Source organism: Eucyclogobius newberryi, unplaced genomic scaffold (assembly GCF_026437365.1).
Source record: "Eucyclogobius newberryi isolate DKJ021-1_F unplaced genomic scaffold, fEucNew1.0.hap1 SCAF_7, whole genome shotgun sequence".
In the NCBI taxonomy this organism is placed as follows: Eukaryota; Metazoa; Chordata; class Actinopteri; order Gobiiformes; family Gobiidae; genus Eucyclogobius; species Eucyclogobius newberryi.
Window position 1 is genome coordinate 3,759,873 of NW_027316389.1, and position 18,727 is coordinate 3,778,599.

Genomic DNA, 18,727 nt, shown 5'->3' on the forward strand with positions numbered 1-18,727 from the left:
AAACCCTGCTCTAAACCCCGCCTTAAACCTCGCTCTAAACCCTGCTCTAAACCCTCTCTAAACCCCACTCTAAACCCAGCTCTAAACCCTGCTCTAAACCCTGCTCTAAACCCTGCTCTAAACCCTCTCTAAACCCGCTCTAAACCCAGCTCTAAACCCTGCTCTAAACCCTGCTCTAAACCCTGCTCTAAACCCTGCTCTAAACCCTCTCTAAACCCTGCTCTAAACCCTGCTCTAAACCCCCTCTAAACCCTCTCTAAATCCTGCTCTAAACCCCCTCTAAACCCTCTCTAAACCCTGGTTTAAACCCTGCTCTAAACCCTCTCTAAACCCTGCTCTAAACCCGCTCTAAACCCTCTCTAAACCCCGCTCTAAACCCGCTCTAAACCCTGCTCTAAACCCTCTCTAAACCCGCTCTAAACCCTGCTCTAAACCCTGCTCTAAACCCCGCCTTAAACCTCGCTCTAAACCCTGCTCTAAACCCTCTCTAAACCCCGCTCTAAACCCGCTCTAAACCCTGCTCTAAACCCTCTCTAAACCCTGCTCTAAACCCTGCTCTAAACCCTGCTCTAAACCCTGCTCTAAACCCTCTCTAAACCCTGCTCTAAACCCTGCTCTAAACCCTCTCTAAACCCTGCTCTAAACCCTGCTCTAAACACTGCTCTAAACCCTCTCTAAACCCTGCTCTAAACCCTGCTCTAAACCCTCTCTAAACCCTGCTCTACACCCTGCTCTACACCCCCTCTAAACCCTCTCTAAACCCTGCTCTAAACCCTGCTCTAAACCCTGCTCTAAACCCCGCTCTAAACCCCGCTCTAAACCCTCTCTAAACCCACTCTAAACCCTGCTCTAAACCCCGCCTTAAACCCCGCTCTAAACCCGCTCTAAACCCTGCTCTAAACCCTCTCTAAACCCCCTTTAAACCCTGCTCTAAACCCTCTCTAAACCCTGCTCTAAACCCTGCTCTAAACCCTCTCTAAACCCGCTCTAAACCCAGCTCTAAACCCGCTCTAAACCCTGCTCTAAACCTCTCTCCCCTAACCCTGCTCTAAACCCTCTCTAAACCCCGCTCTAAACCCTCTCTAAACCCTGCTCTAAACACCGCCTTAAACCTCGCTCTAAACCCTGCTATAAACCCTCTAAACCCCGCTCTAAACCCCACCCCGCTCTAAACCCGCTCTAAACCCTGCTCTAAACCCTCTCTAAACCCGGCACTAAACCCTGCTCTAAACCCCACCCCAAACCCCACCCCCCTCCAAACCCGCTCTAAACCCGCTCTAAACCCTCTCTAAACCCTGCTCCAAACCCTCTCTAAACCCTTCTCTAAACCCTTCTCTAAACCCTGCTCTAAACCCTCTCTAAACCCGCTCTAAACCCAGCTCTAAACCCAGCTCTAAACCCAGCTCTAAACCCCGCTCTAAACCCACTCTGAACCCTGCTCTGAACCCTGCTCTGAACCCTGCTCTAAACCCTGCTCTAAACCCTGCTCTAAACCCTGCTCTAAACCCCACCCCAAACCCCACCCCCCTCCAAACCCGCTCTAAACCCGCTCTAAACCCTCTCTAAACCCTGCTCTAAACCCTCTCTAAACCCTTCTCTTAACCCTGCTCTAAACCCTGCTCTAAACCCTCTCTAAACCCTGCTCTAAACCCTCTCTAAACCCTGCTCTAAACCCTGCTCTAAACCCCCTCTAAACCCTCTCTAAACCCTGCTCTAAACCCTCTCTAAACCCCGCTCTAAACCCGCTCTAAACCCTGCTCTAAACCCTGCTCTAAACCCTGCTCTAAACCCCCTCTAAACCCTCTCTAAACCCGCTCTAAACCCTGCTCTAAACCCTCTCTAAACCCTGCTCTAAACCCTGCTCCAAACCCCCTCTAAACCCTCTCTAAACCCTGCTCTAAACCCTGCTCTAAACCCTCTCTAAACCCTGCTTTAAACCCTGCTCTAAACCCTCTCTAAACCCTGCTCTAAACCCTTCTCTAAACCCTGCTCTAAACCCTGCTCTAAACCCTGCTCTAAACCCCCTCTAAACCCTCTCTAAACCCTGCTCTAAACCCTGCTCTAAACCCTGCTCTAAACCCTCTCTAAACCCTGCTCTAAACCCTCTCTAAACCCTCTCTAAACCCTGCTCTTAACCCTCTCTAAACCCCGCTCTAAACCAGCTCTAAACCCTGCTCTAAATCTGCTCTAAACCCTGCTCTAAACCCTGCTCTAAACCCTGCTTTAAACCCCCTCTAAACCCTCTCTAAACCCTGCTCTAAACCCTGCTCTAAACCCTGCTCTAAACCCCCTCTAAACCCTCTCTAAACCCTCTCTAAACCCTCTCTAAACCCTGCTCTAAACCCTGCTCTAAACCCTCTCTAAACCCTGCTCTAAACCCTGCTCTAAACCCTCTCTAAACCCTGCTCTAAACCCTGCTCTAAACCCGCTCTAAACCCTGCTCTAAACCCTGCTCTAAACCCCCTCTAAACCCCCTCTAAACCCTCTCTAAACCCTGCTCTAAACCCTGCTCTAAACCCTGCTCTAAACCCTGCTCTAAACCCTTCTCTAAACCCTGCTCTAAACCCTCTCTAAACCCTGCTCTAAACACTGCTCTAAACCCTGCTCTAAACCCTGCTCTAAACCCCCTCTAAACCCTCTCTAAACCCCGCTCTAACCCCGCCCTAAACCCCGCCCTAAACCCGCTCACAGCCTTGTTCTGCCGCAGAGCCCGCAGCTCGTCCTCAGCTCTGAGTCGCAGGTTCAGGTTCTGGAATCTCTCTTTCCACTGGAGACACTCGGAAACTCGCTCCTGACGATCCTTTTCGACCAATCGTCTTTCAGCGTCCGCCTCTCGCTGCGCCTGATTGGCCTTTTGACTCTCCTCCTCTGACATCACAGCGCGGCGCCTCAAGTTCTGTTCACTGACCACGAAAGGATCCAAACAAAGAGTCAAAATGTGAAACGTGCAAATCCAGAACAAACCAGAACTAAAACTGAAAACAGGGGGCGCTGTGACTCACCTCTGCAGGAGCTGACAGGGGGCGCTGTGACTCACCTCTGCAGGAGCTGACAGGGGGCGCTGTGACTCACCTCTGCAGGAGCTGACAGGGGGCGCTGTGACTCGCCTCTGCAGGAGCTGACAGGGGGCGCTGTGACTCGCCTCTGCTCCAGCTGACAGGGGGCGCTGTGACTCACCTCTGCAGGAGCTGACAGGGGGCACTGTGACTCGCCTCTGCAGGAGCTGACAGGGGGCACTGTGACTCGCCTCTGCTCCAGCTGACAGGGGGCGCTGTGACTCACCTCTGCAGGAGCTGACAGGGGGCGCTGTGACTCACCTCTGCAGGAGCTGACGGGGGGTGCTGTGACTCACCTCTGCTGGAGCTGACAGGGGGCACTGTGACTCGCCTCTGCTCCAGCTGACAGGGGGCGCTGTGACTCACCTCTGCAGGAGCTGACAGGGGGCGCTGTGACTCACCTCTGCAGGAGCTGACAGGGGGCGCTGTGACTCACCTCTGCAGGAGCTGACAGGGGGCGCTGTGACTCGCCTCTGCAGGAGCTGACAGGGGGCGCTGTGACTCGCCTCTGCTCCAGCTGACAGGGGGCGCTGTGACTCACCTCTGCAGGAGCTGACAGGGGGCACTGTGACTCGCCTCTGCAGGAGCTGACAGGGGGCACTGTGACTCGCCTCTGCTCCAGCTGACAGGGGGCGCTGTGACTCACCTCTGCAGGAGCTGACAGGGGGCACTGTGACTCACCTCTGCTGGAGCTGACAGGGGGCGCTGTGACTCACCTCTGCTGGAGCTGACAGGGGGCGCTGTGACCCGCCTCTGTTGGAGCTGACAGGGGGCGCTGTGACTCACCTCTGCAGGAGCTGACAGGGGGCGCTGTGACTCACCTCTGCTGGAGCTGACAGGGGGCGCTGTGACTCACCTCTGCTGGAGCTGACAGGGGGCGCTGTGACTCACCTCTGCTCCAGCTGACGGGGGGCGCTGTGACTCACCTCTGCTCCAGCTGACGGGGGGCGCTGTGACTCACCTCTGCTGGAGCTGACAGGGGGCGCTGTGACTCGCCTCTGCTGGAGCTGACAGGGGGCGCTGTGACTCGCCTCTGCTGGAGCTGACAGGGGGCGCTGTGACTCGCCTCTGCAGGAGCTGACAGGGGGCGCTGTGACTCACCTCTGCTGAAGCTGACAGGGGGCGCTGTGACTCACCTCTGCTCCAGCTGACGGGGGGCGCTGTGACTCGCCTCTGCTGGAGCTGACAGGGGGCGCTGTGACTCGCCTCTGCAGGAGCTGACAGGGGGCGCTGTGACTCACCTCTGCTGAAGCTGACTGTTCTCCTCACTGCTCTGCCTCAGCCTCTGCCTCAGAACTTCTCGCTCCTGCTCCAGACTGCGCTTCTCCTGGGTCAGAACCTGTTTCTCTCCCGTGACTCGCTCCAGCTTCAGTTTGGCCTCGAACAAGTTCTTCTCTGTCTGAGCCTGGAACAGCTGCAGGTCTTTGTGCTGGACGAGGCGGCGTGTTCCGGGCGTGTTCCGGGCGTGTTCCGGGCGTGTTCCGGGCGTGTTCAGAGGAACAACAGGGAAGGAAAGGAAGAACACATGACAGAAATAACAAAACTGTTTAAGGCATAAAAGAGAAGAGTGCAAAGAAATTCCTTTCAGTCCTAACTCTGGCACCAGCAGGAGGCCGGTCCATGTTTAGTCCTGACTCTGGCACCAGTAGGAGGCCGGTCCATGTTTAGTCCTGACTCTGGCACCAGCAGGAGGCCGCTCCATGTTTAGTCCTGACTCTGGCACCAGCAGGAGGCCGGTCCATGTTCAGTCCTGACTCTGGCACCAGCAGGAGGCCGGTCCATGTTCAGTCCTGACTCTGGCAGCAGCAGGAGGCCGGTCCATGTTTAGTCCTGACTCTGGCACCAGCAGGAGGCCGCTCCATGTTTAGTCCTGACTCTGGCACCAGCAGGAGGCCGGCCCATGTTTAGTCCTGACTCTGGCACCAGCAGGAGGCCGGTCCATGTTTAGTCCTGACTCTGGCACCAGCAGGAGGCCGGTCCATGTTTAGTCCTGACTCTGGCACCAGCAGGAGGCCGGTCCATGTTTAGTCCTGACTCTGGCACCAGCAGGAGGCCGGTCCATTGTGATAGGACACATTTTCACTGCGTATCAGCTGACCTAAAGGCATCATGTAGAGGTTGAACAGAAGAGGTCCCAGGACGGACCCTTGGGGCACCCCACAGGTCAGGGTCATGTGGTCTGATACACAGTTACCAATTTCAACAAAGTACTTCCTGTTTTCCAGATAGGACCTTAACCAGTTTAGGGCAGTGCCAGCGATGCCCACCCAGTCCTCTCGTCTCTCTAAGACCGGAGTGTCCAAACCCTTTTCACCGAGGGCCGCTTTTTGAAACTTAAATTTTAGACCAAAGGTTTCAAGGACCCTCTCCTTGAACCGACACCTTAACATGGTGAAGGGGTTTGAGTGCCCGAATGATCCCGGGAGCTATGTTGTCGGGGGCTTCATGCCCCTGGTAGGGTCTCCCAAGGCAAACAGGTCCTAGGTGACGGGTCAGACAAAGATCGGTTCAGAAGCCTCTTATGATGACTACAAGAACAAGGCAGTTTACGTCGCCCGGATCGGCGTCACCGGGGCCCCATCCTGGAGCCAGGCCTGGGATGGGTGCTCCATGGCGAGCGCCTGGTGGCCGGGTCTTACCCCACGGGGCCCGGCCGGGCACAGCCCGAAAGAGCGACGTGGGGCCGCCCTCCCGTGGGCCCACCACCCGCAGGAGGATCCATAAGGGGCCGGTGCAGAGAGATCTGGGCGGCAGTCGACGGCAGGGGCCTCGGCGACCAGATCTCCAGACGCAGAGACTAACTCTGGGGACATGGAATGTCACCTCGCTGGGGGGGAAAGAGCCTGAGCTTGTGCGGGAGGTTGAGCGATACCGACTAGATATAGTCGGCCTCACCTCCACGCACAGTTTGGGCTCTGGAACCCATCTCCTTGAGAGGGGCTGGACGCTCCACTTCTCTCGTTCACCCCGGTGAACGAGAGGGTCGCGTCCCTCCGCCTTCGGGTGGGGGACAGGTCTCTCACTGTTGTGGCGGCCTACGGGCCGAACAGCAGTGCAGAGTACCCGGCCTTCTTGGAGTCCTTGGGAGGGGTACTGGACAGTGCACCGACCGGGGACTCCGTTGTTCTACTGGGGGACTTCAACGCCCACGTGGGCAATGACAGTGACACCTGGAGAGGGGTGATCGGGAAGAACGGCTTCCCCGATCTGAACCCGAGCGGTGTTCAGTTATTGGACTTCTGTGCTAGCCACGGATTGTCCATAACGAACACCATGTTCAAGCACAAGGGTGTTCATCAGTGCACATGGCACCAGGACACCCTAGGCCGGAGGTCAAGGATCGACTTTGTTGTCGTGTCATCTGACCTCCGGCCGCGTGTCTTGGACACTCGGGTGAAGAGAGGGGCAGAGTTGTCAACCGATCACCACCTGGTGGTGAGTTGGATCCGCTGGCGGAGGAGGAAGCCGGACAGACTTGGCAGACCCAAGCGCATTGTGAGGGTCTGTTGGGAACGTCTAGTGGAGCCCTCTGTCAGTAGGGTATTCAACTCGCACCTCCGGGAGAGCTTCTCCCATGTCCCGGGGGAGGTTGGGGACATTGAGTCCGAGTGGACCATGTTCTCCGCCTCCATTGTTGATGCGGCTGCTCGGAGTTGTGGTCGCAAGGTCTCCAGTGCCTGTCGTGGCGGCAACCCCCGAACCCGGTGGTGGACATCAGAAGTAAGGGATGCCGTCAGACTGAAGAAGGAGGCCTATCAGGCCACTCTGGCTTGTAGGTCTCCGGAGGTCATCGACGGGTATCGGCAGGCCAAGCGAGCCGCGGCTCGTGCTGTTGCAGAGGCAAAAACCCGGGCCTGGGAGGAGTTCGGGGAGGCCATGGAGGAGGACTATCGGTCGGCACCAAAGAAATTCTGGCAAACCGTCCGGCACCTCAGGAGGGGGAAGCAGTGCCTCACCAACACTGTTTATGGTGCGGGTGGAGGCCTGCTGACCTCGACTGGGGATGTCGTCGGACGGTGGAAGGAATACTTTGAGGATCTCCTTAATCCCTCAGTCACGTCTTCCGAAGAGGAAGTAGAAACCGGGGACTTGGAGGCTGGCTCATCCATCACCCAAGCTGAAGTCACTGAGGTTGTTCGCAAACTCCTCGGTGGCAGGGCTCCGGGGGTGGATGAGATCCGCCCTGAGTACCTAAAGTATCTGGATGTTGTAGGACTGTCTTGGTTGACACGTCTCTGCAACATCGCGTGGCGTTCGGGGACCGTGCCTCTGGACTGGCAGACCGGGGTGGTGGTCCCTCTGTTCAAGAAGGGGGACCGGAGGGTGTGTTCCAACTACAGAGGGATCACACTCCTCAGCCTCCCAGGTAAGGTCTATTCCAAGGTACTGGAGAGGAGAATCCGACCGATAGTCGAACCTCGGATTCAGGAGGAGCAGAGCGGTTTTCGTCCCGGTCGTGGAACACTGGACCAGCTCTATACCCTCCATCGGGTGCTCGAGGGTTCATGGGAGTTTGCCCAACCAGTCCACATGTGCTTTGTGGATCTGGAGAAGGCTTTCGACCGTGTCCCTCGGGGTGTCCTTTGGGGGGGGCTCCGGGAGTACGGGGTCCGGGGCCCTTTGCTCAGGGCTGTCCGGTCCCTGTATGACCGGAGCAGGAGCTGTGTTCGCATTGCCGGCAGTAAGTCTGACCTGTTCCCAGTGCATGTTGGACTCCGCCAGGGCTGCCCTTTGTCACCGGTTCTGTTCATAATTTTTATGGACAGAATTTCTAGGCGCAGTCGGGGGTCGGAGGGTGTCCGGTTTGGGGACCACAGGATCTCATCTCTGCTGTTTGCAGACGATGTTGTCCTGATGGCTCCATCAAACCCCGACCTTCAACATGCACTGGGACGGTTTGCAGCCGAGTGTGAAGTGGCTGGGATGAGAATCAGCACCTCCAAATCCGAGGCCATGGTTCTCGACCGGAAAAAGGTGGCTTGCCCTCTCCAGGTGGGTGGGGTGTCCTTGCCCCAAGTGGAGGAGTTCAAGTATCTCGGGGTCTTGTTCACGAGTGATGAAGGATGGAGCGTGAGATCGACAGGCGGATCGGTGCAGCGGCTGCAGTGATGCAGTCGCTGCATCGGACCGTTGTGGTGAAGAAGGAGCTGAGTCGAAAGGCAAAGCTCTCTATTTACCGGTCGGTCTACGTTCTGACCTCACCTATGGTCATGAGCTTTGGGTAGTGACCGAAAGAACAAGATCGCGGATACAAGCGGACGAAATGAGTTTCCTCCGCCGTGTGGCTGGGCGCTCCCTTAGAGATAAGGTGAGGAGCTCGGCCACACGGGGGGAGCTCGGAGTAGAGCTGCTGCTCCTCCACGTCGAGAGGAGCCAGCTGAGGTGGCTCGGGCATCTGCTCCGGATGCCTCCTGGGCGCCTCCCTCGGGAGGTGTTTCAGGCATGTCCCACCGGGAAGAGGCCCCGGGGAAGACCCAGGACACGCTGGAGAGACTATGTCTCTCGGCTGGCCTGGGAACGCCTCGGGATCCCCCCGGAGGAGTTAGAGGAAGTGTCTGGGGAGAGGAAGTCTGGGAGTCCCTGCTCAGACTGCTGCCCCCGCGACCCGGCCCCGGATAAAGCGGCAGAAGATGGATGGATGGAAGGTTTCAAGGACAGCATCAAGCTCTTTAGCGTTTCTGTCACAAATATTATCCACATGAACATTGAAATCACCTGTAATGACCAAAAGTCAAAGTCTGTGCGACTGAAACATCTCAGTAAAATCATCAATGAAACGGAGCGTGTTTAGAGCGTGTATAGAGCGTGTATAGAGCGTGTATAGAGCGTGTATAGAGCGTGTATAGAGCGTGTTTAGAGCGTGTTTAGAGCGTGTATAGAGCGTGTATAGAGCGTGTATAGAGCGTGTATAGAGCGTGTATAGAGCGTGTATAGAGCGGGTTTAGAGCGTGTTTAGAGCGTGTATAGAGCGTGTATAGAGCGTGTATAGAGCGTGTATAGAGCGTGTTTAGAGCGTGTATAGAGCGTGTATAGAGCGTGTTTAGAGCGTGTATAGAGCGTGTATAGAGCGTGTTTAGAGCGTGTATAGAGCGTGCATAGAGCGTGCATAGAGCGTGTATAGAGCGTGTATAGAGCGTGTTTAGAGCGTGTATAGAGCGTGTATAGAGCGAGTTTAGAGCGTGTATAGAGCGTGTATAGAGCGTGTATAGAGCGTGTATAGAGCGTGTTTAGAGCGTGTATAGAGCGTGTTTAGAGCGTGTATAGAGCGTGTATAGAGCGTGTATAGAGCGTGTATAGAGCGTGTATAGAGCGTGTATAGAGCGTGTATAGAGCGTGTTTAGAGCGTGTATAGAGCGTGTATAGAGCGTGTATAGAGCGTGTATAGAGCGTGTATAGAGCGTGTATAGAGCGTGTTTAGAGCGTGTTTAGAGCGTGTTTAGAGCGTGTATAGAGCGTGTATAGAGCGTGTATAGAGCGTGTATAGAGCGTGTTTAGAGCGTGTTTAGAGCGTGTATAGAGCGTGTATAGAGCGTGTATAGAGCGTGTTTAGAGCGTGTTTAGAGCGTGTTTAGAGCGTGTATAGAGCGGGTTTAGAGCGTGTTTAGAGCGTGTTTAGAGCGTGTATAGAGCGTGTATAGAGCGTGTATAGAGCGTGTATAGAGCGTGTATAGAGCGTGTATAGAGCGTGTTTAGAGCGTGTTTAGAGCGTGTTTAGAGCGTGTTTAGAGCGTGTATAGAGCGTGTATAGAGCGTGTATAGAGCGTGTATAGAGCGTGTATAGAGCGTGTATAGAGCGTGTTTAGAGCGTGTATAGAGCGTGTATAGAGCGTGTTTAGAGCGTGTATAGAGCGTGTATAGAGCGTGTATAGAGCGTGTATAGAGCGTGTATAGAGCGTGTTTAGAGCGTGTATAGAGCGTGTTTAGAGCGTGTATAGAGCGTGTTTAGAGCGTGTTTAGAGCGTGTATAGAGCGTGTATAGAGCGTGTTTAGAGCGTGTATAGAGCGTGTATAGAGCGTGTATAGAGCGTGTTTAGAGCGGGTTTAGAGCGTGTTTAGAGCGTGTATAGAGCGTGTTTAGAGCGTGTATAGAGCGTGTTTAGAGCGTGTATAGAGCGTGTATAGAGCGTGTATAGAGCGTGTATAGAGCGTGTATAGAGCGTGTATAGATCGTGTTTAGAGCGTGTATAGAGCGTGTATAGAGCGTGTTTAGAGCGTGTATAGAGCGTGTATAGAGCGTGTATAGAGCGTGTATAGAGCGTGTTTAGAGCGTGTATAGAGCGTGTTTAGAGCGTGTTTAGAGCGTGTATAGAGCGTGTATAGAGCGTGTTTAGAGCGTGTATAGAGCGTGTATAGAGCGTGTATAGAGCGTGTTTAGAGCGGGTTTAGAGCGTGTTTAGAGCGTGTATAGAGCGTGTTTAGAGCGTGTATAGAGCGTGTATAGAGCGTGTTTAGAGCGTGTATAGAGCGTGTTTAGAGCGTGTTTAGAGCGTGTATAGAGCGTGTATAGAGCGTGTTTAGAGCGTGTATAGAGCGTGTATAGAGCGTGTTTAGAGCGGGTTTAGAGCGTGTTTAGAGCGTGTATAGAGCGTGTTTAGAGCGTGTATAGAGCGTGTTTAGAGCGTGTATAGAGCGTGTATAGAGCGTGTTTAGAGCGGGTTTAGAGCGGGTTTAGAGCGTGTATAGAGCGTGTTTAGAGCGTGTTTAGAGCGTGTATAGAGCGTGTATAGAGCGTGTATAGAGCGTGTATAGAGCGTGTTTAGAGCGTGTTTAGAGCGTGTATAGAGCGTGTATAGAGCGTGTATAGAGCGTGTATAGAGCGTGTTTAGAGCGTGTATAGAGCGGGTTTAGAGCGTGTTTAGAGCGTGTTTAGAGCGTGTTTAGAGCGTGTATAGAGCGTGTTTAGAGCGTGTTTAGAGCGTGTATAGAGCGTGTATAGAGCGTGTATAGAGCGTGTATAGAGCGTGTATAGAGCGTGTATAGAGCGGGTTTAGAGCGGGTTTAGAGCGTGTTTAGAGCGTGTATAGAGCGTGTATAGAGCGTGTTTAGAGCGTGTATAGAGCGTGTATAGAGCGTGTATAGAGCGTGTTTAGAGCGTGTATAGAGCGTGTATAGAGCGGGTTTAGAGCGTGTATAGAGCGTGTAAAGAGCGGGTTTAGAGCGGGTATAGAGCGTGTATAGAGCGGGTTTAGAGCGTGTATAGAGCGTGTAAAGAGCGGGTTTAGAGCGTGTATAGAGCGTGTATAGAGCGTGTATAGAGCGTGTAAAGAGCGGGTTTAGAGCGTGTATAGAGCGTGTATAGAGCGTGTATAGAGCGGGTTTAGAGCGTGTATAGAGCGTGTATAGAGCGTGTTTAGAGCGTGTATAGAGCGTGTATAGAGCGGGTTTAGAGCGGGTATAGAGCGTGTAAAGAGCGGGTTTAGAGCGTGTATAGAGCGTGTATAGAGCGGGTTTAGAGCGTGTTTAGAGCGTGTATAGAGCGTGTTTAGAGCGTGTATAGAGCGTGTATAGAGCGTGTATAGAGCGGGTTTAGAGCGTGTATAGAGCGCGTATAGAGCGGGTTTAGAGCGTGTATAGAGCGTGTATAGAGCGGGTTTAGAGCGTGTCTCGTGTCATTAAATATCCACAGACTCTTTACAGAAGCCCTCAGCTCTTTGTTGTGGTGCAGTTTTTGTTACTCGAGGGTCTAAAGTTTCACTCTACACACTTCAGTTCATTCAACACCATTCAACACGATGAAAGGACTAGAACTAAAGACGTGGTTTATATTTGCACTTGACCAACGTCTCAAAGGTGCAGGACGAGACTAAATGTACTCAAACCTGCAGGAATCAATCCAAACACAACTTTGAGTCTCTAAACGCTCATTATAGTTGATTTAGCAGAATATTTGTCCCTTTTTACTGTTTTTTATCAGATGGGAGTGATTGACATGTTTGATTGTTTTCTCAGGGACAATTGACCAATGAGCTCCCCTTTAACGTCACTGAAGTAAACTGGTCTGATTGCACAGTTCTGAATGAGTTTGGCTTGAGGCGACCAGACTCATTTTTCGTAAAGTAAAGTATGTTCTGGATCCACTCGTTTAATATCATACTGTGGAACATCTTGGCCACTTGAAAGGTTACGCAGTGCCCCTTTAAATCCCCCTTTAAGCCCCCCTTTAAGTCCCCCTTTAAGCCCCCCTTTAAGACCCCTTTAAGTCCCCTCGCACCTCTTTCTTGAGCATCATGAGTTGGTCGCCGAGCTGCCTCCGCTCGGCGTCTGAAACCTGTCGCTCTCGCTCTGATCCGAGCGCTCGAGCCTCAGACGACGCTCGGCTCTTCTCTGCGTCAGTCCGAGACGACTCCGCCTCCTCCGCCGCCCGGGAGCTCACTGCTGCCCTCTGCAGGCTCTGCTGCACCTTCTGCTTCAGCTGCAGAGAGGGACAAGTCCTGCTTTAGTCCTGCTTTAGTCCTGCTTTAGTCCCTGTCCAGCCCCTGGTCCAGCCCCTGGTCCAGCACCTCCTTGAGTTGGTTCTGCAGGTCCTGGTTCAGGTTCCTCAGGTTCCTCATGGTCAGCTCGTTCTCGTTCCTCATCATGACTCGCTCCGTGTGGATCTCGTTGGACAGATATTTGTTCTCTCGCTTCAGGTCCTCGCACTCCTGAACAGATCCACAAACCTTCACACACATGATCTACACCCACGATGTTCTCACAGATCCACAAACCTTCACACACATGATCTACACCCACGATGTTTTATGTTATTATCTTTGTGGAGAACTGAAGGTTTTGGACCCTCTAAAAAACGTAATAACTGTCCTTTAATGAAACTTAAAGGACAGTTATTTAGCATCATTTGGTCCAAGTTGAATATAATTGTGCAGATTACAAAACCACAAAACATCATATAAAAGTAGTTCATGCGGATGCAGCTGGTGTCGAACACTAAAACGCCGTGAGCTCTAAAAAACGTACTGAAAGACGACTCAGTGGCGCCACCTGGAAAACACTACACGTTGCGAGGACAAAAATGACACGTGTTGGAAGAATGTGTCAAAGTCGGTGGAGAAACTGTGGTCGTACTGTGAGGTCGGGAGAGCACGTCGGGCTTCAGAGCTCCTGCCACAGACAGTGCGTGGACACCTTTGGGACGGACTTTTGGACGCAGAGAAAAAATAAGACGAAAGTGAAAAAACGACATTCAGACTTGAACTTTTATGTTGTTCAAAAGTAGCTTCAGTGGCGTCTTTTGTTCTGTTTATTTCTTGATTCTTCTCAGTCTGTTCTGTGTTGGCTCAAGGTCAGGACTTGAACTCAGACCTTTAGTCAGAACGTCACAGGAACGCGCTCAAATGTACCGTATATTCTGGAGTATAAGATTCTGGAGTCGCACTAGCCAAAAAATGCATAATAGAGAAGAAAAAAACATATATAAGTCGCACTGGAGTATAAGTATATAAGTATAAATATAAGTGTAAGTGGCACCCCGGCCAAAAAAGTGCGACTTATACTCCGGAAATTACGGTAACTCTCAAACCATACAGCGTGTATTTTTTACTTTTCCGTCGTTTTGAAACGCGTAGTACAAGTACAGCTACTGCTCTCAACTGTGGAGAAGTAAAAAGTATTAACTGTAAACGTACTTATGTACAGCACAGATTCCTGCAGTACTTTTACTTATTTGTTACTTTCCACCGCTGTTCAAAGGGTTTATATATATATATATATATATATATATATATATATATATACTCTTTACAAGTAATACTGGAGCTGATGGTGGTCAGACCTTCCTCTTGCGCACCAGCTCCCCCTGCAGGTGGTTGAGCTGCAGGAACGAGCCGGACGGGGCCACGGCGCTGACGGGCCTCACGGCTCGGACCGGTCTCCTCACGGTGGACCCGTTACAGCCGGGGCCGGGGCCGGGTCTGGGCTTGTTCATGCTGGACGAGCTCAGGGACAGAGAGGAGAGGAGCGGGTCGTCCAGGGACTTCCCCAGAGACGACAGGTCCGAGTGGGACTTGGCTCTCAGCGCCATCTGCTGGAACAACAGGGACATTTCACCCAAACACGGTCAAAGGGGCGAACGGAAAGTCATCTTCAATCTAGATGTATCGATCTGAGACTTGTCTTGTAGTCGACTTTCACAAACGTGAGAATAAATCGTTTTTCACCAAGTTTTTCATCAAGTAACGTTTTCATGAAGAAATTAGGCGTTTTATGTGTAGAAGTGATAAGCCCCGCCTCTTTGTCACGATAAACCCGCCTCTTCATAGTAATAAACCCCGCCCTCTTCACTGTGATAAGAGGGCAATCAGGACAACATCGTCTGCAAATAGCAGAGATGAGATCCTGTGGTCCCCAAACTGGACACCCTCCGACCCCTGACCACACCCTCCGACCCCTGACCACACCCTCCGACCCCTGACCACACCCTCCGACCCCTGACCACACCCTCTGACCCCTGACTACACCCTCCGTCACCTGACCACACTCTCTGACCCCTGACCACACCTTACGACCCTTGAGCACACCCTACGACCCCTGACCACACCCTCTGACCCCTGACCACACCCTCTGACCCCTGACCACACCCTCTGACCCCTGACCACACCCTCCGATCCCTGACCACACCCTCTGACCCCTGACCACACCCTCCGATCCCTGACCACACCCTCTGACCCCTGACCACACCCTCCGATCCCTGACCACACCCTCTGACCCCTGACTGCGCCTAGAAATTATGTCCATAAAAATTATGAACAGAACCGGTGACAAAGCGCAGCCCTGAGGAGTCCCTCATGGGAACAGGTCCGACTTACTGCAGTGAACACAGCTCCTGCTCCGGTCACACAGGGGCCGGACAGCCCTGAGCTAAGGGCCCCGGACCCCGTATTCCCGGAGCACCCCCCAAAGAACACCTCAAGGGACACGGCCTTCTCCAGATCCACAAGCACATGTGACTGTGCAAACTCCCATGAACCCTCGAGCACCCGCAAAAGTTATACAGGGTATTTAAGTTGAATTTTTAACAATTGAAACTTCATTCATAGTTTTCCAAAGTTTTTACAACATCAGTGAAGTTTTCTGACCAAATGAGCCCAAGTATGCTCGTGAAGATGTAAAAAACGAATATTACTCAAGTAAAAGTAGTAGTAAAAATACTTTAGTCTCAAGTTAAGAAGTAACTCTGGCTTTATCCCCTAAAAAGCACAAAAATCTGCGGGAAAAAGCCGTACCTTGTGTGGCGTCCCGTAGGAGTGCGTCCCGTAGGAGTGCGTCCCGTAGGAGTGCGTCCCGTAGGAGTGCGTCCCGTAAGAGTGCGTCCCGTAGGAGTGCGTCCCGTAAGAGTGCGTCCTGTAGGAGTGCGTCCTGTAGGAGTGCGTCCTGTAGGAGTGCGTCCTGTAGGAGTGCGTCCTGTAGGAGTGCGTCCTGTAGGAGTGCGTCCTGTAGGAGTGCGTCCCGTCAGGCGGTGTGTGTCAGGGGAGCGTTTCAGATGGAGGACGGCGGATTTAGACGAGCGTTTATAATTGATGAGAAACGTGAGCTCATACCTGCACATACAGTGTTGCTATGGCGATGATATAAACAGTCGAAAAACGGCAGCAACGGATTTAAAATGAGGCAAATAAAAGACACATTATTTGTGTAGTCAACTTTGCAGCAATTTTCAAAAGGTTTTTATTAGTCCACTAGTCTTTTTTTCCAATATTAAGACTTTTTAAATGTATTTTTAATCAAATAAAGGTTGAACTATGGGGACTAAAGGCTTCTAGACAGAGAATATTTAAAACAAAACAGACAGACATATTGGATTTATACCCTTTTTTTTTTTTAAGTATGTGGAATACATTATTTGCAGTCACTATTTGTCCCCTTTTTTTGTATTGATACATTTTGTGTTTCTTAAACGTCTGTGATTGGCCACTCCTCTTCAAACCCCGGTCCCATCCTCCTCATCCACTCGCCTGACGAAGGCCCAGTTGCTGAAACGTTGCCTCCTTCATCTGTAAATACATTTCCACTTCAGTGTGCGGGATTTTCTTTCCTACTACATTTACTTCTTTCAAATATGACATGGAAAATATGACCCTTGTGTGTCATGGACCTGCTCATTTGTAGTTTAATCATCTCAAACTGTTTGCTCCTCCGTGTTTTTAAAGCCTGCAGCACGTTCTCCTCGTCGTGTTTGTGTCGTTTGTCCTTTTCTCCAGCCTCAAGTCAAAGGCAAAAGCAGCACAAAAACATCCGAACAGTCAAAAGAAGTTTCTGGTGAATTTCACGTTTCTATCTTTGTTTGTTCAAAGCTCAAACGGATCGAGTCCAGGAAGCGCTCGCTGTGAACAACAACAGAGCGTTTACGCCAGAGATAAGAGCCGGCCCCGCCCTTCACTTTCAACACCTTCAAATCCAATCATCAATCACGTTTAGTTCTGTCAAACCCATAGTCAATTCGTGTCAAAATGGTCAGAAAAGAGTACGATTTTGGATGGATTTAAACACTTTTCTTCACAAACTTGGACTCGATTTATGTCAAACGTTGATATTTACATTTTTACATCTTCTCCCGCTAAATAAAGCCTCAGCAGGACGTCCTGAACGCCGAAATGAGTCTCTCGAAGTATTTTATCCGACCTTTGACTTTCACCATTTTCCCAAAGGTCATTAAATGCACTTGAGTCCTGATGAGTTGTGGAAGTGCGGGGTGTCGTAGAGGAAGTGTGTCCCTCCATGGCCTCTGTAGAATCTGCTGCAGAGGGAAAAACGCCGACAGACGCAGATAAAAGGGAAACGAGGCACTTTCTGGAGCCGACTGGCCCCTGGGGACTTCAGAGTTCAGCGCCGGTTAAACAAATAAATAAATGACTCTTTTTCGGTCGTTCTACGTTCACTTAAAATGTCCGTTCGACGGCAGTAAAAGTATTTGGGGGGGGAAACTATTGGAGGTTTATGTTTCTTCTGCCTCAAGATTTGTTTGTTTTTATTGTGGTTTAAAGTTCTTTATTTGACTTTAAAACTGGTCCTTAATAAACTTTCATAAAGCAAAGAGCTCAGGAGAAAACTGAGACATGGATTCTCTTTCCCCGCGACTCTTCTGAAGACTGGGGGGGTTTGGGGGCCCTTCATCCTAATGGGGGCCCTTCATTAGGATTCTTCCCTCCTGTTACGATCTTTTGGGTTCGATGCCAGTTTCCAGCATGAACCCTTTTGTTTTCTTTTTCACCCTTTCAGCTGTTCAGTGTTCTTATGGTTCTTGTGGTTCTTATGGTTCTTGTGGTTCTTGTGGTTCTTGTGGTTCTTGTGGTTCTTGTGGTTCTTGTGGTTCTTGTGGTTCTTGTGGTTCTTGTCTGTGTTGTTTTCCAGAGAGATTAAAATCAAGAGTTTTCAACGGTACGATCAAACAATCGACCCAACGGCATCAGAAGTGTTGTGTTACGAGTCGCATCCTTCAATGTGACCGACACTGAACCCAATCAAACCAACACAAATGTAACAGTTTGTTTGTTTATTAGCGCGACGATCGCATCGTCTCTCGTCTCCTCACATTTCAGTAGCACACAGGGAATGATTGACATGTGGGAGAACTACTCAGCTGTCCACGCCACCAGGAAATGAGACTCAGATTGTGCGCCAAAAAACTCTATTATTCTTTTAATGGAAAGGTTTTAATTCTTTTAAATGTGTCTGCTCCACCAGGGGGCGATATCACTTTCTCTGCTGATGTCATGGACCTGATTGTGAACCACTCTGAGGGAACCCTGACCCCTGAACCACTCTGAGGAAACCCTGACCCCTGAACCACTCTGAGGAAACCCTGACCCCTGAACCACTCTGAGGGAACCCTGACCCCTGAACCACTCTGAGGGAACCCTGGCCCCTGAACCACTCTGAGGGAACCCTGACCCCTGACCCTGAACCACTCTGAGGGAACCCTGACCCCTGACCCTGAACCACTCTGAGGGAACCCTGGCCCCTGAACCACTCTGAGGGAACCCTGATCTGTGGAGGAGACTGTTCACATTCAGCTACATTAGACGTGTGGAGCTCAAGAGGCTCTGGAGGAACAAGAAAGAACAAGTTCTGTCTCTTATTGAAGAAATTGGGACTGACTGACATATGGAGGGAGATGAACACTAGGAGGCGCCAGTGTACACATTTATCTAATCCACATACAATCTATTCCAAAATAAACTACTTTTATGTTCTCAATAAATTCTATTCAATTCAGTTTATTTTTGTAACGCCCAAAATCACAACAACAGTTGCCTCTGAGGGCGACAGTGAAAAATGAATCAAACAATGTCTGTGGTGGCGATGGACGATGTCCCAGGGTCCTCTGTCCTTAGACTCTCCTTCTCGGCCAGGAAAAACTACAAAAAAACCTCTTTGGGAAAAAATAGAAACCTGGAGGAGTTCCAGTGAAGGAGAGATCCGACTCTCACAGACGGACACGAGGGAGACTGGAGCTGGACCCACTCTTCAGGCAGATGAGGGACCGACTGAGGCGAACTGGAGCCACTCTTCAGGCAGAAGAGGGACCGTCGGAGGCGAGCTGGACCCACTCTTCAGGCAGATGAGGGACCGTCCACACAGGGCAGGGACCACTTCACCAGGGGAGGGGCATCTGGGTCCACAGGTCCTCAGGAGTGAGAGAAAGAAAAAGAAGGCGGTGAACAGTTTGCAAGTGG

The 18,727-nt window shown here is 51.6% G+C and overlaps 1 protein-coding gene across 1 annotated transcript; it reads right to left on the reverse strand.

Annotated features, from left to right (window-relative positions):
- Window positions 1-2,629: 2,629 nt before the first annotated feature.
- Window positions 2,630-17,458, reverse strand: LOC140349298 (uncharacterized). Its single transcript, XM_072435580.1, has 9 exons — window positions 17,434-17,458; window positions 17,263-17,386; window positions 16,322-16,375; window positions 15,278-15,485; window positions 13,828-14,076; window positions 12,557-12,697; window positions 12,268-12,468; window positions 4,298-4,485; window positions 2,630-2,903 (listed from the first exon to the last, which is right to left on the reverse strand). Exons 1-9 carry the CDS (start codon window positions 17,456-17,458, stop codon window positions 2,630-2,632), a joined length of 1,464 nt encoding a protein of 487 aa, XP_072291681.1.
- Window positions 17,459-18,727: the final 1,269 nt, after the last annotated feature.